Source organism: Eretmochelys imbricata, chromosome 8 (assembly GCF_965152235.1).
Source record: "Eretmochelys imbricata isolate rEreImb1 chromosome 8, rEreImb1.hap1, whole genome shotgun sequence".
NCBI lineage: Eukaryota > Metazoa > Chordata > Testudines > Cheloniidae > Eretmochelys > Eretmochelys imbricata.
In genome coordinates, this window is record NC_135579.1 from 89,061,632 (window position 1) to 89,086,726 (window position 25,095).

Below are 25,095 nucleotides of genomic sequence, written 5' to 3' on the forward strand. Positions count from 1 at the left end.
GTTGTAGAGTGTGGATGCTGTTATTTTGTTATACTTTATGTTCATGCAAACACCCAGCAGGGAACAATTCACTTGTTGTTCAAGTTGACACAGGACCCAGGATAAATCAAGAGTACTAACAGAGGAACTCTTACTCTGTTTGAAATCAGAAAATTTAGTCCAGGTCCCTCAAAACTGGAGCAGTGACAACAGCAGTAAGTCTGGGTTTGTAAAAGCTCATAGAAGAATAATAGCCAGGTGGGTGCAAATGTCCCCACTATATTTATACAAATATGATACACGGTTGAAATATATTATCAGGCATCTTCTCAAGCCTGGGGTAAATATTAGATTGTTCCAAAGATTTGGACACTTGATAATAAAGAAAGCATACTGTTGGTAGGGACACAATTCTTTTTTCTTTTTTTAGAGAAGCTAGCTCTAAAGTCTAATTCTTTGGAGGTTAAGTAAGATGCCGGCATTCAATTGTGTATATGGGAGCTCAAAATAGCAGATACTGTTCAGAATCAGAAACATCAAAAATATCTTGACAGGAAAAGAGGGACTAAGGCTCTCTAGCCACCAAGAAGCAGAAGATATGCAATTGTTATCCCTTGAAGAAAAACAATCTGCACTTGGGAAGCAACATACTGGTAATTAATGGCATAAGGATTTTTTCAGTAATTTATCTGACCATCTATTTTAGTAATTCAATTAATGTGTATGCCAAGAAGGATATAACCAAGCCACCAAACCTTCAGTGATCAACCACACCAAAAATTAAATAGGGGTAAGGTTTTGCACATTTTTAAGACTTTGGTGCTGAGGGTTTACATACATACAGCGGAAACTAGTGTGTGTTGATTTGTTAGATAATAGGTTAAGTAGCATGTAGATTCTGCTCAGGCAACAGCAGGGGTGGTCAAACTTTTTGGCCTGAGGGCCACATCGGGGTTGCAAAACTGTACAGAGGTGCAGGTAGGGAAGGCTATGCCTTCCCAAACAGCCTGGCCCCTGACCCCTATCTGCCCCCGCCCACTTCCCACCCCCTAACAACCCCCCTCAGAACCCCCAACCCATCCAACCCCCCCCACTCCTTGTCCCCTGACCCTAACTGCCCCCTGGGACCCCACCGCCTATCCAACCCCCCCCTGCTCCCTGTCTGTCCTGACCCCTGTCCACACCCCCACCCCAACAGCCCCCCCACAGGACTCCCACCCTCTATCCAACCACCCTTTGCTCCTTGTCCCCTGACCGCCCTCTCCCGGGACCCCCAACCCCTAACTGACCCCCAGGATCCCACCCCATTATCCAACCCCCCCCTGCTCCCTGACTGCCCCCCAACTACACCCCAACTACACCCCTGCCCCCTGACAGACCCTCCCGGACTCCCACCTCTTCTCCAACCCCCCCGCTCCCTGTTCCCTGATTGCCCCGACCCCTATCCACACCCCCACCTCCTGACAGGCCCCCTGGGACTCCCACTCCCAACCCTCCCTGTTCCCCAACCCTTGACTGCCTCCCCAGAACCTCCGCCCCATCCAACCGCCCTCTGCTCCCTGACTGCCCCCTAGAACCCCTGCCCCCTTACCATGCTGCTCAGAGCAGCAGGAGTGCATCACTGTGGGGGAGGGGCCAGGGGTGAGCCTCCCCAGCAGGGAGCTCAGGGGCCGGGCAGGATGGTCCTGCGGGCTGTATGTGTCCCGCAGGCCATAGTTTGCCCACCTCTGTCCTAGAGGCATTAGTAAATTGCAGTGCAGGAGGAGATTATATAATCACATACTATAATTAACGAGAACTGCTTTCCACATAAACTCTGCTATAGGAGTCTCTGACATTTACTTGAGCAGACTGGACAATAGTCAGGATAGTTGGGGAACAATGTACTTGTTGTGGCAGAGCTCTGAACTTGTCCCCATGGGTCCCACGCTTCCAGGTGGTTTATGCTAGCTTCAGAGGCTCACTGTGACCCTCCACGTAGCCCTTCTCTCTCTAGGGCCAGGGATACAGTCTACTGAGCCCTTTTCATCATAAGCCAGCAATGGAGGTTGGTGAGAGAATTCCCACAGTCTCTGTTGCTCCTACGACCTCACGCCAAAACAGTTTAGCCTTTTGTCCTGACAGGGGCCTGTTTTCCCGTCCCAGGAGATGTTTCCGTAGTGGTGGGTTGCGGGGAACCCAGGCCTGCCCTCTACTCCGGGTTCCGGCCCAAGGACCCTAATGGTAGCAGCTGTTGGCAGCCAACCTTTTACTGCCAGAGTTGCTACATTTCCCTGGGCCACTTCCCCACAGCTCTTCTGTTTCTTCCTTCTTCACCCTTACCTTAGGGCTCCCTTACTAATGACTTGAGGGTGTCTTCATTAACCAGCCCTTCAGCCACACTTCCTCTCCTCTGGCTCCCTTACTCCTCTCTGCCTGACTGGAGTGAGCCCTTTTATATAATCAGAGGGGCCTTAATTAGAGTCAGGTGGTCACATTAGCTTAATGGCCTCATCTGACTCTTTGCAGGTTAACTGGAATCAGGTGTTCTCATTAGTCTGGAGCAGCCCCTGCTCTGGTCAGTCTGGGAACAGAAAACTGTTAATCCAGTGGCCAGTATATCTCCCTTCTGCTACACCCAACTGGCCTTGGTCTATCACATCATAGAGGATGTTCTTCTTAGTGTGGTTAGAAGAACCAAAAGTCGCTTTGTTTATCTAAAGGAATCTAAGTGAGTCACACCATGCCATAGGTAAATCCAGGTTGCAGAAAGCACGTATGGGTTTCTTTTACGGACAGGAGGGATACTTTGGTCCTCCTTCACTGATAATCTTCTCTATCAACCAACTGTTGGCACACCTCAGTTGTTTAATCATTCCAGTTTATATACTGCATTCTGTATACATCTATAAGAGACTAAAGTGCGGAGACATACGTAATTACCTTAATAGGTAGATAGCGTATGTCTTTTCTTTTTCTAAATTTTATTCTCCAGAGAAGATGCATTTTCCTTAAAGCTGAAACAAAGCCTTTTAGCTGCCAAGTTCTCTGTCCCTGCACTCAGGGACCTCATCAACTGTAGATGGAGGCACAGAGAATCCTCAAATTGGGTCTTGTCACAAGTCACTTGTCACAAAATAGTTGGAAACATTTTCCTCCTTTAGGGGCTCAATCCTGCAATCCCTTATGCATATGAATTGTCCCTTTAAAGGAGAAACTCGTTCCTGTTTCTATTTGCTGGATTGGGCCCTCAACAGTGTTCCCAAACATTTGGTTTAAAAATCAGGGTGGACTGAGCAGGGAAGCCCAGATTTTAAAAATATGTAGGCATTGCTATACTCAGTGTTGCAACACCTAACTGATTTAGGAGCCTAAATCTCATTTTCAAAAATGGTTAGGCACTTAAGAGGTCAAATCCCATTGACTGGATCTAAATTAGGCTAGGGTCCTGGGTCTGAAACCAAATCAGAATGAGGACTCAGGTTTGATGGTCCCAAAATCTCATAAGGTGTTTTCCCAAGATTTCAGCCAACCTCACGAGATTTCCACACAGTTTTATGAGTTTATGAGACTTTACTCATCTTGAAGAGTGAAAGTCACATAAAAATCAGCTCCTCTCATATTTCCACAATTATCTGCTCAATACTCTTCAGAACAACAGTCCCCTTTTTTGAATTCAAGTGCATCTGAACAGGAACAAGAAAATAAGTTCCATCAGATTTTAGATTCACAGAATGGGTTTAGGATTCAAGGTTCTTATTTTGGATTATTTTAAAAGTTACTAGTTTGTATACAAATCTATAAGATTTCTCTGTTAATGACTTGAGATACCTAACAGCTTTTATGTAAGAAGGTTCAAATTTAATGATGCTCTAACTTATTTTTTAAGCACTAACATCAGTCATGCACTCATGTACTGGGGGCTAACGGGAAGGCCAAGCTAATATATGTACTGTGGCGTCCCTTACAGAGATTTTAATTGTTGCTTCAAGGTCCACATTTTATAAACTTTTCATTTTGGCAGGATGATCTGACAATGAAGATGAAAAATCTCCATTTTTAGGAGGACTTCATAGCATTACATTTAATTTCTTGTCATAGATTCCAAGGCAAGAAGGGACCACTGTGATCTAGTCTAGTATAACAGAGGCCCTAGAACTTCCTCAAAATAATTCTTAGAATATATCTTTTAGAAAATCATTCGATATTGATTGAAAAATTGTTGGTGATGGAGAATACTCCATGACACTTGGTAAATTGTTCCAATGGCTAATTACTCTCACTGTTAAAAATTATGACTTATTTCCAGTCTGAATTTGGCTTGATTCAACTTCCAAACATTGGATAGTGTTATATTTTTCTCTGGTAGGTTGAAGAGTCCATCACCCATGTAGACACTTATAGACTGCTATCAAGTCACTCCTTAGCCTTTTCTTTGTTAAAATAAACAGACTGAGCTCCTTGAGTCAATCACTGTAAAGCTTCTTTCTCATCTTGTAATCATTCCCGCGGCTCTGAACCCTCTCCAATTTATCAACATCCTGTTTGAATTGTGGGCACCAGAGCTGGACACAATATTTCAACAGCAGTCGCATGAGTGCCAATGCAGAGGTAAAATAATTTCTCTGCTCCTACTTGAGATGCCCCTGTTTATACATCCCAGGATCACATTAGGTCTTTTGGACATAACATCACTTTGGGAGCTTATGTTCAGCTGATTATCCAGGATGACCCCCAAATCTTTTTCAGAGTCATTGCTTCTGAGGATAGAATCCCCCATCCTGTAAGCATAGCCTGTGTTATTTTTTCCTAGATGTGTACATTTCTATATTAAAACACATATTGGTTGCTTGTGCCCAGTTTACCTAAGCTATCCAGACGACAGATTGCTCTGAATCAGTGACGTGTCTTCTTCATTATTTACCACTCCACCAATTTTTGTGTCATCTGCAAACTTTATCAGTGATGATTTTATGTTTTCTTCCAGTTCATTAATAAGAATGTTAAATAGGGCTAAGAACCAATCCCTGTGGGCCCCCCAGTGGAAACACCTGCTTGATGATGATTCTCCATTTACAGTTACATTTTGAGACCTAACAGTTAGCTAGTTTTTAATCTATTTAATCTGTGTCATGTTAATTTTATTTCATTCTAATTTTTAACTGAAAATGTTGTGTGGTACCAAGTCAATTGCCTTACAGTATATTATGTCAATAATACAGTATTTTAGCTTTATCAACCAAACTTGGAGTCTCATAAAAATATATGCATAAACTCATGTTGATTTGCATTCATTACATTACCCTCCCTTAAATTCTTATTAACTGAGTCCTGTTTCAGACACTCCATTATCTTGCCCGGAACGGATATCAGGCTGACTTGATTATCTGGCAGATTTATTTGGGAATAAGCTTTCATGGGCAAAAACCCCACTTTTACCCATGAAAGCTTATGCCCAAATAAATCTGTTAGTCTTTAAGGTGCCACCAGACTCCTTGTTGTTTTTGTGGATACAGACTAACATGGCTACCCCTCTGATATCTGATTATCTGGGTCATCCTGTTTGCCCTTTTGGAACATCACCAGTGCTCCAAGACATATGGAAAATCAGCATTAAGGTACAGCCAGCTCCTCAGCCAGCTCTTTTAAAACTCTTGGATACAAGTTATCTGGACCTGGTGATTTAAAAAATGTCCACTTTTAGTAGCTTATGTTTAATATCCTCTAGAGAGACTAGTAGAATGGAAAGAGTGCTGACTTCACCATATGATGAGACTATGGTATCTGTTTTTTCCCCAGATACAGAACAGAAACATTTATTGCACATTTCTGCCCTTTCTGCATTATTATTGCTAGTTCTACCATTTCCATCTAGTAATGGACCAATAACATTGTCAGGATTCTTTTTGTTCCTAATATATTTTAAAATCTCCTTCTTATTGTTCTTAACTGCTGGCTGTAGATTTCTCTTTTGTCCCTTGGCTTTCCTTATCAATTTACTGAGAAGCAGCATAGCAACTGAACCTATGCATACTAAATTAAATGACCTAGATAGGGTAGATTATAGTCATTGCACAGAGAATATCAAGTGAAATACCATAATGAGATATTGCCTTATTCTGGACCAGCATTTGCGTCACTGAGATTTATTAAAATAGGCAAATTTTAAAAAATTAATGGATTAAGAAACAGTATAAATTGAATCTATATAGCAGCAAATGTAGCCTGTGAATTTTTCAAGTTCAGTGCCTCCTTTAATTCTTTTAATATGATTTAACCATTTAATTTTATCAAAGACCCAACTATTGTACTAAATAACAGTGTAGTTTTTCATTTTATTGCTATAAATTCAAGGAGGACAGAAAGTACCTGTTTTTAAATTCATGGTGCATTTTCCCCAATTAAAAACCTCCACTGTGAATGATGAATTACTGCTACTTTTTAAAAAAAGTCTAGTCTATTCTTTCTCCTTTAACATAGAGGTATCCAACACCTTTGTTGATTTTTTTATATAACTTTTTTGCGCAGATGATGATCCAAGCATTGATTTTGTCACGTCTGTATCAAAACTGCATTTTTATTTATTGCCTTTTGTGGCTTTCCTTCAGCTTACTGCCCAAATTATAAAACTCTGCCTATGTTACCTTGCTACATTTTTCAGTAATCCATGGAATACATGGTAATTTACAAAGGCAAATTAGTGATGTAAATCATATTAAGCACCATCAGTTTGGTAGATCAATTTCCAATCGCTTGAAACAACTTGCTAGGTTATCCAATTGCTTTTTAAAAAATCCTGAACTTGAGTGTAACTCTAGACTTTAATGCATCTCTAACCATCCCTTGGGTACACAGAGGAAATGATGCATCTGGGTTTTTAGGCCAGGTTAAATTAGGTTTTATATTAGACAAAAGCCAAATCTGGTCTTTTGCCAATTGTCTTATCCAACCAATGCAATCTATTTTAACATTCCTCCTCTTTCCCTGTTTTGATGCTATACTTCATATGTGGAAGTGATAAAAAAAATTCTTTATTTAGATATATTGCTTCCTGGAATGAAACCACAGTAGACTGATGGCAGCATGGCAGGCACCACAGAACAAGCACTTACTATGCCATGGTATTTGATTTTATCACAGCAGTGGTGGTAGATGCTACACATCTTAGCATAAAATGCTGCCAGTAGTAAATGTTGCTTTAAAAAATGCTGGTGTACATCTGAAATTTAGCATGCCAGTTTCATAACAAAACTGTATTACAAACTTTCTGTAGCACTCAGGGAGAAATAAACATTTAAAAATGACAGCTGGTCTAACTACCTTGGATACGAAATAATAAAACTTTGTACTTACACAACACAGCACCTTTCATCTAAGCATCTGTTGTGATAATTGGGCCAACAAATTTACCTAATTGTGAGCTCAGCTGTAAAAAATGAGCACCAGTTTATAAAGTATAACATCACACGTCGATCGATAAAGGAACACAGAAAGACTGAATTAATCCAACCAAAACGGCCTACTGATGTAACTCAAGGACCGTGTTAAGATCATGGTAAACAAGGAAAGTGTGGGACTGGAAATTAATGAACCAAAACTGGTGTGTTAGAAATCAGGCCTAATCGGTGGGCAAAATAACAAGGGGATAGACTATTATGCCCATCAGTACCTTTTGGGGTTCTTAAAAAAAAAGGGAGAGTTGGAGGGGGGAAGTACGAATGCACAGAGGCTATCATGACACTGTAGACTGAAAGAAGGGGAAGCAGTGAGCTTCACCCCCACCATCTGCTGGGACCCTGGACCTTCTTCATTCTAATCCTGAGAGAGGTCTTGACCATACCAGACCAGAGCAAGAGCCACCTTCACCAGCTTGATCCCAAACACCATCTGGATGTGAGACTTTGTCTCTCCCTTCCCTAGTTCTTATCGCTCTCTCGTTTCCTTCTTTCTAATAAGAGTAGGGATTAGCTGGCCAAAACTGTTTTTGTTTGTTTGGGTTTTTTGGTGGGGGGACATTGCTGTAAGCCTGTGAACAGGAAAGACAGCTAAAAGCAACATCTTGAATAGCCGGACGCCAGCACAAGCTTGCCAGGTCTCAGACGAGCTGATCAGACTGTGTGCACAGTCTGGGTGTTTCCAGAAGCAAGGCTGCAAGTGAGAGTCAACACCAGAGACAGAAAATACAGCTTCTATCTTTGTTGTTCTTTTCTTTTCCCTTTTGGGTGTTTTGTCTCATTTTGCCTTCTAGGAAACAGGACTGGTCTTTAACAACAGCAACAGCTCCAGCCCAGCTCAACTAACTTTTCTCTTTTCCCCGAAAGGACCATCTTTATGGTCATTGAAGAGACTGTCAGACGAGGTTCCCCCTCTCCCCTTCTAAACATTCTCTCCATCTAAAGCAGGGGTCGGCAACCTATGGCACGCGAGCCAATTTTTAATGGCACGCTGCTGCCTGCCGGGTCCCAGCCACCGGCCCCGCTCAGCCTGCTGCCAAACCCAGGCCGGGACCCCGGCAGGCAGCAGCGTGCCATTAAAAATCTTGCCTGCCCCAGCCCACTTTTCTCCGGTCCCCCCCAGCAGGGTGAAGAAGCTTGGTCCTGCCGGTTGCTGTAGCAGAGCAAGCAAGTTCCTCCTCCTCTGCCTCTTCCCCCAGCCTGCTGGGTTCCTGCCCCTCCTCCTCTCCCTCCCTGCTGCCGATCAGCTGATGGCCCTTGCGAGGGAGGGGGAGAAGCGGAGCTGCAGCGCACTTGCTGCTCCAGGGAGGAGGCAGAGACGAGGTGGGGACAGGGCCGTGGGGTGAAATCAGGGCATATCCCCTCCAGCCCCCTACTGTAAGCCGCTCAGGCTGGGAGCACCCCCATGACCCCAGCCCACACACCCAGCCCTCTGCCCTGCACCCTGCCACACACCCCCAGCCTTGACTCCAGCACCCCCCAGCCTCCTGCCCTGACCCTTCCACCCCCTCACACACACCCAGCGCTCTGCCCTGACCTCTGCACGCCCCACACACCAGCCTCCTCCCGATCCCTGCACCCCCCCACAATCCCAGCCCTAATTCCAGCACCCTCCACACATACTCAGCCCCCCCACACCCATTGCCCTGACTCCTGCACCCCTAACATTCCCGCCCCCCACCCTGAGCACCATATGGGAGCTCCTGCACCCCCCCACCCACCCCCACATTCCCATCTGCACCCCTTGCACCGAATGGGAGCTTCCCAGGTAAGTGCTCCACCCCCAAACCTCCTGCCCCAACCATGACCCCCCTCCCTCATACTAGCTCCTGGCCAGACCCTGCACCCCAACCTCCAGCCTGCTCCTTCACACCCACCCCTGTGCTCAGTGCACTCCCATCCTCAGCTCAGTGCAGAGACAGAGGAAGAGAATGGGCTAGAACCAGGGAGAAGGTAGGTACCCACTCTATGGGGGCAGGGCTGGGACCCCAGACCGTCAGCGGGCTGAGTGGCAGCGGGCTAAGCCGCTCAGCCCACTGCCGGTCTGGGGTGCTGGTCGCCGGCCCCAGCCCCACTGCCAGTCTGGGGTTCTGGCTGCCAACCCCTTGCCAGCCGGGGTCCCGGCCGCAAAGGCCCCGCTCAGCCTGCTGCCAGCCTAGGTGAACAGAACCCCAGGATGGCAGCGGGCTGAGCGGGCCGGCGGCATAAGATCAGCATCTTAATTTAATTTTAAATGAAGTTTCTTAAACATTTTGAAGACCTTGTTTACTTTACATAGAACAATAGCTGAGTTATATAATATATAGACTTATAGAGAGAGACCTTCTAAAAAACGTTAAAATGTATTACTGGCACACGAAACCTTAAAGTGAATAAATGAAGACTCGGCACACCACTTCTGAAAGGTTACCGACCCCTGATCTAAAGGAACAAGGGCTGCTATTAAAATGAAAGTCTTATTTAATACTTTACATTTCAAACGTTTTAACTGTTTTTCCTTCTTTTCTGTATCTTTAATAAAGGGTCACAAAGATTTAGTAGTGGTGTGTTTCCCATGGAACTAAGCAGGCTAAAGTCCCTATGTACCAAACCCTGAAACTTGTTTAACACTGTTTAATGTTGGACAGTGACAGGGTCATATTAACACCTTTAACTTTTGGGACTAATATATTCCATCTAAATTGATATAACAGGTCTCCAAGCACTTTACAAACATTAATGAGTTAACTACCTCACAGAGGTGTTCTGAGGGTTAAATATTGTTATTTCACATTCTACAATAAGGAAACTGATGCTCAGAGGACTAGGCCAAGGTCACACAAGAAATCCATGACACAGGCAGAAACAGAACCCAGATGTCCCAACACCAATTCCTGAGCCTTAATCAGAAGACCATGTTCCCTATCTAGTCAACACACATCCAATGAGTATTCCAGCCACCATACAAGTTCCAAAAGAATCGGACATGTTTCTTCCCTCTCCCTCTCTCTGTTCCCCTAGTCTTGTCTACACTAGCAAAAAGAAGCATTCAAACCTTCAACAACTGCAACTTTGCTAGCTACATTGTAAGTGGTAGTGAAAATGGGCTTTCATGACACATAGGTAAGAATGACTGAGCCGCACCACTGTTTGCAATTGCTGGAATACTGGAATATATACTTTTGAACATATACTGTCCCCAGACGGGATAGTTCAATATAGTCAACTTTGAACAAACATTGAGATGGCATAACATCAGAACAAAATCATGCAGAACCCTTTCATATATCACCTGATTCCCAAATCTACAGTAGCTGATAATCTTTAGCAAGAAATCCATTTTTCTGGTGTATCATTCACTGAGTTAATAGTGCTAACAAATTACAAATGCTGTAGATCTCCTTTTATACCATTGTAGAACAACCTCATAGGTCAAATCCAAAAATAAATCTGGACTCCAAAACTTAGGGATAGATAAAGGAATATTGCAAAATTAGAGCTATAATATGTAGAAGTGCAATTGCTTTATTCAACTGTATTCATTTCAAACAACCTGTATTATTGTCTCACAATTTTTCTAGCATGTACTCATCAAGATATACAAGAAGGTCCAGATTACCCATTGGGGATCTGCATGTAGAACAGGGGTGGGGTGAACAAGGGTGGGTCAGCTGCTGCTGAGACATTGCCACCCTATTAGTTTGAGAAGGAGTGAATCAAGGACTGGGGGGGATGGGTATACCATTTGCACATGCTTTTCCTATTGACAACCAGCAGAGAATCTCTGGCAAAATACAATACTGCCTAAGGTAGTACTATCATACCTACAAAGTCCCTCCATCCATGCCACCAACACCCTCTCTTTGAGGAAGGGGATTGCTGATAGGAAACTGAACAAGAGTCTAGGAGACAGAGCAGAATCTTAGGGCCTACCTGCTGAAGGCCTTCTGAGGATATCTGGGGAACCAAAGCACACTTCTGCCTCACACAGATTTTGAGCAAGCCAACTCTGTTTAACATCAGTAGACCCAATACCTCACTTGCTTTCACAAGCCACAAGGAGTATAGGTCCACCTCACAGACCACAGACTATGGTTCCCCCCCAGCACATTCAGAACCAAAGTGAGGAAATCTACCAGATCACTCCAGAGAAGAAATCCCAACTGTCTCCTCTGACACGAATCCCGGTGAAACCCAACTCCATGACCGGGCCACATCTAGCTTTGTCGATGAAACAGAGGGAAATTTCTCTCAGTAAACACGATCTGACTATTCTGAACAGAGGCAGATGATATTTAGCAAACTGTCAACTGGTCAGAACAGCTCCACCAGACATGACTACCTGAGTAACTGAATGGTTGTGTGTGTATAGGATTGGCGGCAGTACTTAACTTCTAACAATAGAACTCTGCCATGCTCTTTAAAATGTGAATCTTCAAGCCTACACATCCGCTGTGTCTACAATGGCCAATGTATTATCTCAAAATGAGATGGCCCAACATACTTGGCTGAGTCATATATTGCATTCTAATCTGGTGATTACTGAGCCAATTTAATGAATGTTAGAAACAATTAACTTTTGAAGGAATATGTAATTCTTTTGCATCTACAGACATGTCTATCCAAAGAGGGAGCTAGGTACAGGATTTTCTTCTTCACTCTCTAACTTAGTACACCTAGCTTGGTATCCTTTCTCCAACAGCGGCCAATACCAAATGCTTTGAAAGAAGATGCCAGATACTCCTGTTATGGACAATTATGAAATAACCTGCCCACAGGGAAATTTCTTCCTAAACCCTGTCAGTTGGCAGTGGTTTTAACATTCTGGCTTTAGATTTGTGTAAATGCAGGTTTAAATGCATGGCCTTTCCATTTCACTGGCTATCCCCTTGTTTTTGTACTATTAAGGGAAAAAAACAGATGATGTGGTCTCCATAAACCAATTAGGAGATTACACTGATCCACATATATAGCATTTGTGACAGCAATAATATTCTTCGTTTTTACAATTTTATGTTTTTCTTTCAATGAATTTTTACAAGTTAAAGTCTGTTGGAATATTATAAGAAAGCACACAAAAATCAGATTATAAAAACTGTTGCAATACTGAAGGTTAAGAATGAAAGTGGGGGAAAATAAACTAATTGGGATTAAATAAATAATGATAATGGTAGAATATACACCTTAGAACTGTGTAGTCAGTCTTCATATAAGAGAAGAGAGTAACTGTTTTTATCATAGAAACCAATCAAGAAAGTCCCATCAGGGTATTGTGTCCATTCCCTTTCCCAGTACAGAACTGTTACCTAGAGTAAGAATGTCATTAAACATCAAGGCTAAGAGATCACAATTATCAAAAACCTTTTTCTGTGCAATTTAGGGATGATCTGTTACAAATGTTTGATAATCAGTCTGCCCGAATTTTTACCAGTGGTCTAGTGATTGTATACTGCACTTGATCTTAGTCAAGAGGGTAACCCATACCCCAGTTCTTGCATACTCTGTTCCAAGACACCCTCCTTGTTTCAGAACCAGTTTGGCATTATATTGGCAACAACTTCATTAAATGAAGCCTAAGAAAAATATCTGGTAGGAGATGGAATATGGGCACTTTACCTCAGTTGAGCCATGTCAGATTATTCAAGATATTAGCAGCTCAAAGGAAATTCTTGGCAGCTATAACTCCAATCACAGAAAATGCTGAAAGCCAGCTGATGTATTCAACAATCTAAATGCTGAGTGATGAAAGCAAATTCTAGGATTGTTTACCCATAATAGAGTTAGTACAGAAGAAACCTGAAATAGTACATACAGAAGCCAAAGAGTTTTCTGTTTGGGAAACTTTTACTAGAGGGAAAAGAAAGAGAATGCTTTTTTGGTTCTGATTCAGAGGAAAACTTTCTAAGTTATCAACAAATAAAAAAAGTAGTAAGTCCCCCAAATCACCTGGCTCCTTGATGATGAAAAGATCTGTTTAACAATTAGGGCATCCAAAGAAGCAACTAGCAGTAAACATAAGCACAATCATAGAAGACTTCAGATAGCAAGACAGTGATGAGACTCCTATGATTTGCCTCCTCCTTATTATCCTTTTTTCAAGGATTCTAAATTAAGAAACAAGACTTGGCACATCTTCACTCTGGATATCTTCTAATCCAAACAGTTGGAAACAACTGTAGAATAAGATGCCAGATCTCTCAGATCCACTGATACGACAACCTTTGGGATAAAGTCAATGACCAGAACGAAAGTAATAATTCCATCACAGATTTTGTAAAACCCTAAGGGAGTTTAACCTTGGCCTCTTCCAATGGATATTCAGATGAAAAGATTGTAAGAATGATACTCATGGTTTTATTTAAAATCAAATTGATTTATTGAGGTTATTGAAGCACTGTCCATTGTCTGTCTACCACCCTTTGCCTACCTTAGAGCTCCTGAACTGGACTCAGTCCTGGATAGAATATACCCACCTCTAAAATGCTGAGAGAGGACTATAACTCCTCCCAAATACTGTGTATAAGTACTATATAAATTTTATTTTAAAACCCTGGAAATTTTGAGAAGATTGCCATAAGTTAGGAATCAGATTTTATCCCTCCTTGCCCATCTCCCTGATCCATATTCTAGCTCAAGAAGTAATGTTAAAATATAATCTATATACTTCCCTAAACACCACAACATAAGCCTCACATCTCTGCAGCACAATTTAAAAGCACTAAGACTCCCCTCATCCAAGTAGGCAAATAGACCATAAGACTTGTAGTACAGGTCTTTTACAGCCTTACTGTAAAACAGGTACGATGGGTAAACAGCAGCTGATTTTCCAATGTTAATAACTCAGCCAAAACTTTTTCAATATCAAAAAGCAGAGGAACTGGAATGCCCAGAGGATTACTCACTCCTGTTCTATTCAAATTAGCCATAGATACACCATCTGTCTAAGTTGCTAGCGTCCTACAGTTACCACCATTTGATAGCTAATCTGCTGCCTATGGGAAAATTGATGGTCTCAGTCCAATCTCTATTAGACAGGTGCCCAATTCACTAAGCCACGATCAGATTTGTCTAGTCATCTCTAATGGCAGGCTAAACGCTGAATGGGCATGGAGACTCAATTACTCTTTCACCTCTTAAAGTTAGTCCCCGTACGTCAAGTTCGAGGTCCTTAGTGGGGAGGGGCAGCTTGCACTACTTTTGCCCACGGTGCCTATTCCCTTTATACACAGACGACTTCAGTCTCCAGTGCTGTCAACCTAGTAATTCTTATTAGCAATAAACTCACGTAAACCACCCAGACCAGTAAAGTGGACTTTTTTTCTTTTGCACACACTTAAATCTTAAAGGTCAAACAGATTGTGTTTTAATTTGTTTCCAGGATAGATGATTGCATTTTTAGCCTCAAGTGAGTTTTTAAAATTGACTTAAATAAATCTCTGAAAACAAGAATTTATAAGGAACAGACTTTACAGACTCCACTATAATACAAGAGTTGGTAAAGGTTACGTGTAATTCAAAGTGAACAGACTAATTGGACAGCTCATTAATTCAGAAGGATAACTCAATTTTATAGACTGACTGAAAATTAATTAGATACAATGCTGGGATTATGCAGATGCTGATGAATTTTGTACAGCAGCTGTAGGGCACATTTCCTGATTTCCTACTTTTACAAAATGATGAGTAGCACCCTCAAGATAATCATACAGATGTTATTTTCACATTACTCTCCAAAATACCTTAAGTATGTCACAGGTTTTCTAGGAAGTTTAAAATGGGCAGTGGGCTAATGCTAGTTAAATCACCCAGAAGAGGGTAAAGGCCAATAGAAAATAAAATAGTAATTTAGGTTTCAGTTATCATATTGTGTAGCAATACATTTAGTGTACCACGTGGTTTGCAGAAGAGTGTAAAAAGAAGCCCTGGTTGACAGAGTCAAGTTCCTTGGCAATATAAGTGATTTTGTTCTGTAGAATATATTCTTGATTTACATAAGAATAGTCTCTTTTTGTCCTTTAAAAAAAGTAATTGAAGGGAGACAAATGCACAAATCAAATTTAAATGATCCTTGTTGAACTTGTGATATGATGTCATCTAAGTAGCCATAGCATTTTCATACAAAAAGTTAGAAGGGAACTTTTGAAGTAAACCATAGGACTTAAATAGTAAGAGCAAAGGGGAGTAAGTTACAAGCTGATATGCTATGTACTACTTACCTTCAAAAGTCAAATAAAACTTTCCTCTGTCAAACCAAACGAGGGAAGGCTGTTCATTCTCTGTATGGCCAGGAGTTGAAGCGGGATGGGAAAGGTTAAGGAGAGGGAGAGAGAAGGACACAGTGTGAGTCACAGAGCAGGTAACTTATCTCACTATGGGGGAGGGAAGAGGCACTGCAAGCCGTTAACGTGCAAGGAAAAGGGGGATGGTGTTTAACTCTGTTTTTTGGTTTAGAAAACAGAAAGCAAAAAGCAAGCTATGGAAGACTAGATGGAGGGGTGTTTTTGCCCGCTTGATAGTTGCCTATGAATGGAGTAGAAGAGGCTTCCTGTTCATGCAGGCTGGGTTAGTATATTTAACTGCACTTGTTTTGACAAACTTCGTCACTTGCATTATGCTCTTCATCTCCAGTGGTGTCTCTATGGTGCTTAAATAGGATTAGCAAACTGTATTGGGCAGCATGCTGTACTTTGCATTGTCTGTTGGTGTTAAAAATATTTTTATTGTAAAATGTATGTATATTTTAAAATTGTATTTTAGGACATAAAATTCCAGGTGCAGCACCTGGAGTAGAAAGTGTCTAACTGAATTTTGTCCCCTTCCCTCCAGAATTACGAGTTTACCTGGACTCACACCACCTTGAAAGTATTGGAGAACAATCATCATAGATATTACGTACTTTTCAAATAATTAGAAAATGTATTTTTGAGCAGTTAAATTTATTCCTTCAATTTAAATTCACAAAACAGTAGCATATCCCCTCTCTCAATCTTTTTGATCACTGAGAAACTGTCATGCAATGTGCTGCTATTTTTTGTGGTACAAGTTCCATTTTAAAACATGTGTCATATGCACTGGACATTCATGGTGGTTGAGGAGAAAGCATGTCCGTAAGTTTTATAGGCATTTTTATGAGACAATGGCTTGGGAGTTTTAATCCAGATTTCTTGAAACCACTCTGCTAATACAGTACCTGCAGGCGTTTCACAGCGCCTTTCAAACGAGGGCAGTTTGTCAATAAAAGCATCATCTTCTGATACCATGAGCAAAAGAAACGTAAAAGACAAAAGAATGAAAACACAAATCCCAAATGAAATCAAGCAGTGTACTATATCAACAAAACATAAGAATTTAAATGAGAAAAATAATTTGAAGGTCACTGAAATAAAAACGATGGAGTCTTTTTCTTGTGTTATTCAAACTGCAGAAGCAACAACAAAGAAAAAACCAAATCACAAGAACAGACAAATAAAATCATTCTGTTCAATATTCTTTTGGATAAGGTCCATCAAATGGTATAATCTTTGCAACTCGGAAACAAATCTCTAACAGCACAGTGGAGATAGTTAAAAGCTCTGTTCATTACTATATTTGGACTTGAGGCACAGATACGTATTTCAAATGGACAGACAAATGATCAGGGAATGTCTTTTTTATGACTATATAAGTCTAAAGAGCAGCCAGTACATCTGTGCCTCAACACAATGCAAGTCCAATACGCTTAAAAAAATTCAAAAAAATATAAAAAAAAGACAAGACCACTTACTGTGCCACAAGGTAAACCTGTGGGGTTGTCAAATATAAGTACAGAGATCCCTTTCTAAGAGGCTAGTTCAGGAGTGGTCAGATGTAGTTTTGACTATGAGTCACTGCTAATGTAGGCTCTGAGCTACGAATGTTCCACAACTACTGCTCTTTTCTTTTAATGACACAAAGCTGCCTTAAGCCAACCACTGTTTGCTTGCCTCTCTGCCGCAGCTTAAAGGAAGTACTACTTCACACAATACACAGTCAACCTGTGGACCTCATTGCCAGGGGAAGCTGTGAAGGCCAAAAGTACAACCGGGCTAAAAAACAATAATTAGATAAGTTCATGGAGGATAGGCATAGGTCCATCAATGGCTATTAGCCAAGATGGTCAGGGACGCAAGCTTATGCTCTGGACATCCCTAAACCTCTGACTGCCACAAGCTGGGACTGGACAATCACTTGATAATTGCTCTGCTCTGTTCATTCCCTCTGAAGCGTCCGACAGTGTCCACTATCAGAAGACAGGATACTGGGTTAGACGGACCATTCATATGACCCAGTATGGCCATTCTTATGTTCTTATTCAACACTCTTTTGGCAGCAAAAACATACAACTTTATTTGCTTTAGCATAGGCCTACCCGCGGCCTCTGACCCCATTAATTTGTAGCAAAAAATCAACATCAGGTTAAAATGGAAGCAGCCAATGGCATATTCAGCAGACATAGAGAGAGTCACACATTAACCTTTCTATTACATTGAGGTGTAGCGGGGCAATGCTCACTGATGCGGCGCCTCCTGCTGGTCGTCCAGGGAATTAGCTCTTCACCAGCACTGGAGCGCCCTCTGCAGGCCGGTGTCTCGCCTGCTGCTGGCCCCGTGTCCCTCCCGGACCCTGGTGCCTTTTTCCCTGGGGTTCTGCCCCAACAGGACCCCCACTCTGGGTCTCCCCTCCCAAGGAACCCCCAGCCCTCTAGACCCACCTTACCTCAGTGGCTACTGCCAGTCATCATCTAGCCCCTGCTCACTGGGGCAGACTGCAGTCTAGTGGCCACTCATCACTGGCAAGGGGTTAGGACCTGCTGCCTTTGCCTATCTGTGGGCTGCCCCTCTGCAGCCCCAGTACCTTTGTAGGCCTTCACCAAGGCCTGCAGCCTAGGGTTTTACCAGGCTGGAGCTCCCCAGCTCCCTCTGCCCTTCCCCAGCGCTGCTCTACTTCAGGTACTGTATGTTCCTCAGCAGCTTCTCCAGCTTCTGGCCCTCAGCCCTCTTATAGGGCCAGCTGGGCCCTAACTGAGCTGGCCACAGCTGTGGTTGCTTCCCCACAGCTTCTCCCAGCTGTTCTCACTCCATTTCCCAGCTGCAGCCCTCTCCAGGGCTGCCTTTAACCCCAATTCTGTGGGAGTGGGGCAGCTGCCCCACTACACATGGGGTGGGTTGCTGTTGGTTTCTGAGTGGCACTTGAATTACCTCTATATGAAATGATAACACAATAATCCATGAAAGTTTGCCCATGCTTCGGAACAGCTGATACCTCTCAAAAAACCGCCTACCTCTGCCTTCTCTGCTAACATCTGTGCACACTTCCAGGTAACATGACAAGGATAAATTTCGATTTTAAATGAACTGGTAACTTCAATCACCCCTCAGAACCACTCTGCTTCTGGGAGAAAGCAGTAAGCACTCCCACGTGGCTTGTGACATGGACAAATGAAGGGGGACTTCGGCAAAACAAAGATATATCTGAGGAATATGCTCCCACACGCCAACACTACTCAGGAAGAGGGTTCATGTGGACACAAAGGAACTAGAATGTGAAATGGAGTGCATGGCTGTCCTGTTAATGGCTACAATAAATACACTTGTTTACTAAAAAGATGAAGGGAGAAGACATTCATTCCTGATGCTAAAGAAAGCCTGTCTGTGGCTAGTGCATTGAAGAATTTATTCAGTAATAACGCATCTGTGTTAAAATAGGAACCCTGTAATGATGTCATGGTATGTAGAGATATACTGCAACTGGCTGAGTGAGCCTCTCTGGAAGGAATTAGACTTGCCCTTTCTAGTATGTATACTTCCTCATGCAAAAATATTACTTCTTTCAAATTAGAGATCCAACATACACAGGGGCCATTAGAAAAAATGGGAGGGGCAAGGGAGGGAGGAGTCATGACAGAACTGTACCTTCTGCACTTGCTTTACCAAAAAGGAAGCAGCTTCCCTGCACTGCTACCTCTTCAAAAGGGTGGAAATCCTACAAGACAGAGTGGAATTCTGTAGGGCGATACAGGAGCCACAATTTTCAATTTGCTCCAGATGAAGTGTCGGTGCCCAGGGTCACTTAGGTAGCTTTTAAAAGGGTGCATCTTCAAAGCAATTTAAATATTGTTTATTGGAAGCATTGCCTACATCCGATAAAACTGAAAAAACCCAACACTTTAAAAGCTTAAGCAGCTGCCACAGGGATTAATTTCCGGAAGGAACAAATTCAAGATGGCACGCATAGAACATTCCACAGATCTTGTGATATGCAGTTGTGCAGGCTCTCTCATTTTTAAGGTAATTGTACTGTGTGCTCCTACTGCACAAGAAAAATTTAATTTATTATCTTGATGTGGGAACTATCTCAGTATAATTAGGAAGATCAGCTCTTAAACCCCTTATTCAGACAAAAGCTACCTACTTCTTGTGAGATTAACAATTAAACAAAAGAAGTTTAGATAGTTCAGTGATTATCATAATAAGCATCTCATTTTTGGATGCTGCTCTGATCAAACCTCTGAACCTTTTGCAGTTCACCTATCACTCAGAGTAATTCACTTATACCAAAGTTCTACCCCAATAACCTTGATCTGATGCTCAAAGCTGTAACCTTCACCTCAACTAGTATTGCTTTCATCCCCCAAAAGTACAATCCAACAATGAAAAGGGTAACTAAATACCAGTAGCTGCTTTTTTGTGCTAGAACCTTAAAGGAAGTATTTTTGCAACATTGTCTTGTGTTCTCCTCCTGGTATATTCTATACTGACTGAAGGAATGGAATGAAAATCATGTATGAGAGAAGCAGAGAGATTTTCCTTCCACTGACAAAATATATATGTCCAGGAAATTAAATAGGTAGAAAGAAATTCAATATGATTAAGGAGGGGAAGCATTTTTATTTTTCTTACATTGGAAAAGATTGTTCAATCCCAGTGATAACACGAATGCTGAAGTGTTGGCAAAACATGGCATATTTATCTCAACAGTTAGACCTGCCTGGAGACTCATCTAAATTTCATTCAAACTTTTCATAGCATATCTGAAACACAAATCAGCGTGTTCTTTATTTACACTTGCTTTCTTTCTGCTATCTGCTATTCTATTTTCAAAGTGTGCTCACTGATAAGGATCCAAATATTAAATGAAAACCTATGTTAATGAATACCAATTTCAGAGATGCTATATGAGAATTAGAAATCTCACATTTTTTGCCATTTAGTCCTCATGACATTTAGCAAATACAGAATATGGATCCTTGCTGAACACAGTCCTCTGTGCATTAGAGGAAAATACATCCTAATTTGGACTGGTTGAAATGCATTTATTTCAGGGACATGCTACTGCTGTAATGGTGACCACCTGGAAATGGGAACAGAGGATACAAATGTAAAGAAGGCACGGGAAAATGAAAAAATGGTAGAACGGAGACACAATAAATCAAAGCTACAGCAAACAATACATAAAGAAATGAAAATGCTCTTGGGTTTTAGCCAGAGACAGGTGCAAACTGCAAACATTCAGATCTAGACTTTCTTCATGCTTGAGAAGAAAGGTTGAATCTAGGTTTCAGACTCAAACCACCTCCATTTTCAACAAACAAAAACAATTCCTAAAATCCTCTCTTTGTATTAGGAATAAAGCCTGTTTGTTAATACTATACTTCAAGGCTCTCCAAACGTAATGCCATTCAATATCAAAGTGGGGACAACACACACACTTGAGTTAATTAATTCTGATTTTCAGATGTCCTGGGTTTGAACATTTAACAATAGCAAATTGGCTTCCATTTGGGAGAGCTACACTGGTTATTTCAGACTAGCCAGGAAAAACAATTTCAGTGGTAGTGCAAGTCCCCTTCCCCCACGAAGCAAATCTCATATAGTAATTGAACTGAAAATGGTCCTGAAAGAAAATGGAGAATGTAAGAAGCAAGCGGCAGGAGAACTGGCGAGACGTGGTTCAGTCAGATAGCAGCAATGACAGTGGGACAGAGATAAGGGGCAAAAACAATGGAAAATGAGGAGAACACCTGGAACAAAGAAGGGACGAAAGATCTACAGAAGCGAGAGAGAGGTGTCTTGATGAAGACAGAGGGAATATGAGAGAGAGAGGGGAAAAAAGAGACCTGGAGTCTGCAGCAGATAAGAGTCCATAAGAGGATACGGAGCAAAAAACCTCGTAAATGAGAAAGAGGCAGAGACAGAGAGAATAAAAGAGATTCCTGTATCAAGAAAGAGAAGGGAGGAGCCCCACAGGAAGAAAGCCATGATTCAAAACATCCAAACCTAGGAGCTGTCAGCCTTACAATATTTTTTGTATTTATTTTTTTCCCACTCCAGAAAATGTTACCTTATCTACTTAGCAAGTGAATCAAGTTTTTAAAGAGTGTTTTAGTTTCCTCTAGAAGGAAACTGCACCAATTTACCAAGTTGTAAGATGCATCAGAAACCCTAATTGTTTTGAAAAGTTCTAAAGCTTTTGCAAGACCCCAAAGTTTTGCTATCTATTAGTTTAAAGGCAAATATCAGATTGAAAACTCGACACGGTTTAGGAGTAATTGTTTCCAGGATGCCACCATCCAATTTCAAATCTTGGCTCCCCCTAATCCACCTCCCGCCAAAAAGGAAAAGAAAAATGTTCCCATTCTTCTTTTGACTAAGTTTACAGATATCGATTAATACTAACACCATACTTCAATGGTGATATCTTCTACTGTTACCAAATACCCATACTCTTAACACACTTTTATATCCAACAGAACAAGAAAACTCATGTATACGCTGGGTATCAGTTTAATATTTCATACCTGGATTACTCTTTCACTTAAACTGCTTTAAAAGAATATGAACATGAAAGCAAAAATTTAGAAAATGATATAACAAAGTAGAGGGTTTCAGAAACTCAAGTTTTTAAAAAAGCCATTCAACTCTATAAAAGATTACAAAAGAAACCTGTGGTTTTTACCAACTGTGGGAGTAGTGGCTGCACTCAAGGAATTGGTGGATGATATGGAAGAAGTACTTTCAGCACGGGCTAAAGGTGCTACCGGAGGAGGACTGGATGAGTGAATAGGAGGGCTAAAAGGCCTGGACTGTAGAAAAACACAAAATAACGCAAGATTAAAAATATACATACTGTAACATTTACACCAAATATAAACACAAGACATAAGGCTTTATATACACCAGTAATCTTAATACCTTCTTCTGGGATCCTTGTGTCACGCACAGTAAATAATGTGGATCTTAATACAAATGAGGCTTTAAAGAAGATAGGGTCTCGGAAAATCGGTGTAAAATTCTGTCCTGTAAGTCTAAGTCTGTTTTATCCTCTCGGGCCACAAAATATTTTTACAATTTTCAAAAACTTGACAGTGCTATAAAATTTTAAAACAAACAGGAGCGAGAGGAGAGAATTCTAGACACGGAAGGCCCAGCGTTTGCTTCAGACCCTGCAACACCATGTAACTACAAGATGGCAATTTAAGACTAGAAAATGCAGGATGGATGATATGTTATGGGTAAATATCACACAAAGTAATTATTTAATGAGTTACCACTTATGGCTGGATTCACACACATTAAACCTTGTGATAACCCACTTGAAGCAGTAAGTGTGCATTAGGTCCTAGAGGAGCCAACCCACTGTGATGAAAAGATATACATATAAATCCAAAGAAAGAAAGAAAATTATTTTTTCAGGGCATGATTCTGGAATCCTTCTGCAGGCAAAACTCTCACTGGCTAGTAGAGTTCTAAACAGTACTAAGAGTTCTACATGCATAGTGCTTTCAGGAATGGGCCTTAATTCCACAATGCATTAATATAGAGAAGGTTCGTAGCAATATTTTACAGTATTACTAATCATACCATTTTAATGATACATTTTGTTCTTATTTATACAGCATTTAAAAATGGGGACACAGGATAATTATTGTGGTGTGATATACCACCAAGACTAGAACACATCTTTCCCCTCCTCACCAGCCAAGCAGGATTTCCCAGTGTTCCTATGACAAGACACTTAAGCAAACTACTGTAGAATGATACTAAGTCCCATGCAAACTAGAATACTTGCTAATTCTGTTGGCACAAGAGCCACAACCTATTATAATCACATCATTATTTCTGAGGATTTTCAGATGAACGGAAGTTTTAGGACATGTAAAATGTGTGCACGAGCGTGCCATCTTCCATTATTTAAATCTACACTTTGCTGCAGGATACTCTTGGTTTTTAACCTGTAGGACTCAATTATTAACTGGAAAAAAATATTAACTCAAAAATAATTCACTTTAGCTGCACTGGTGTCCCTTTTGTTTCGGCTTTCTGCAACCAGTCTAGTGAACAAATTTAGTGGCAGGAATGTTTCAACAACTAGCATATTTTAAGGCAATATTAGAAAATATGTTAGGAAAGTGAATCTTGAATTGATAAACATGAGTATTTGCACCAAAAATCCTGATTCTAAGAGTTGGGGTTTATCCAAAACAGGGAACGGGCAGTCTACTGCGTCCAATCAAAACGAGCAAACAGCCCATACTGCACATACTGAATACTCACAGTGAACTGTTAGCAAGCCATCAGCAGATCAAGAATCATTCACAGAAATTCTCCTGTGTGTAATTTCCAATGATGAATAAATTATAGAAAACTAAACTGGTCAGGGACCATTTGCAGACTCATTTATTTGCTATGAATTACTTGCTCAGTTCTATTAACTTGTTTTATCAGACTGGAAACAAACAGGAAATTCCTGATTCATTCTGAGATCCCTTTCTCATTAGGGGTTATGAAGAGGGCGAACATACCACATCGCCAACTCCAGGCTTCCCTGGAGGCAGTTTTGGCCGAGATGGGGGCCGAGGTGGAGGAGGCGGTGGGGTGGTGCTGCTGCAAGCAGCCAGTGGAGTCGCTGGACGAGCCGGAGATGAAGAACCTGAAATAAACACAGGCTATAAATACAAGATTAAACTCAAACTGCTCTCTCAACACCAAACTCCGCACAGCGCACTGCGTGCTATCAAGCAAACAAACACTGATCCAGCTTCCAACTCACATTCACAGCTACCGCATTGCAAGTCAATCTATAATCGTGGCAGTGTGGAAGAGTAAGTTACAGCTGATAACCAAGAAGGCCATAGTAAAACCCAAAACTCCATGATCTGCTGTGGAATTACAGTATGAAAGTTCTGGTTTGAGCTGACTTCATACCAGGCTCTAAATTTGCACGTATACATGGTAATGCAGACTTTGTTGGTGTGATTTTCTGAACACAAAATCAGAGGCTAAAATTGGCTCCATGGTGAAAAATGTTATTTTTATATTTAAAGTATCAGAAGTTTTAAATCTTCTCTCTTGAACACCAGTATCATGTCTGTAAATTACATGCTGACAGTTTGGTAGCAAGTGGTTACTTTGTACTTCTGTTTATTGCAGCGAATTACTATGAGAGGCGACTACCGATAGCTTTACAATATTTTTTCAGTTTAACTTTCACAATCTCTTCCCTTAGCCCCTGATTTCTCTTCTGGTTATTTGTATGCAAGTCTCTCTTCTCTACCTCTGAATGTTTTAAATTCATAATGTTGATACAGTCACTTGTTTTTTGGATAAGGGAAAAAGAAATTTCAGTAATTGACATTTACTAATATATTTCCTGTAGTAAGGAAACTATTTTTATATGTACTGTGCAG

The 25,095-nt window shown here is 41.4% G+C and overlaps 1 protein-coding gene across 1 annotated transcript in view; it reads right to left on the minus strand.

Annotated features, from left to right (window-relative positions):
- SGIP1 (SH3GL interacting endocytic adaptor 1) overlaps positions 1 to 25,095 on the minus strand; it is a 106,089-nt gene that overhangs the window by 18,261 nt on the left and 62,733 nt on the right. The window contains exons 15-19 of the mRNA XM_077825368.1: positions 24,211 to 24,338; positions 22,365 to 22,491; positions 17,148 to 17,153; positions 16,582 to 16,641; positions 15,608 to 15,667 (exon numbers count right to left, since the gene is read on the minus strand). Of these exons, the coding sequence (XP_077681494.1) occupies positions 15,608 to 15,667; positions 16,582 to 16,641; positions 17,148 to 17,153; positions 22,365 to 22,491; positions 24,211 to 24,338 (381 nt within the window). The remainder of the gene's footprint in view (positions 1 to 15,607; positions 15,668 to 16,581; positions 16,642 to 17,147; positions 17,154 to 22,364; positions 22,492 to 24,210; positions 24,339 to 25,095) is intronic.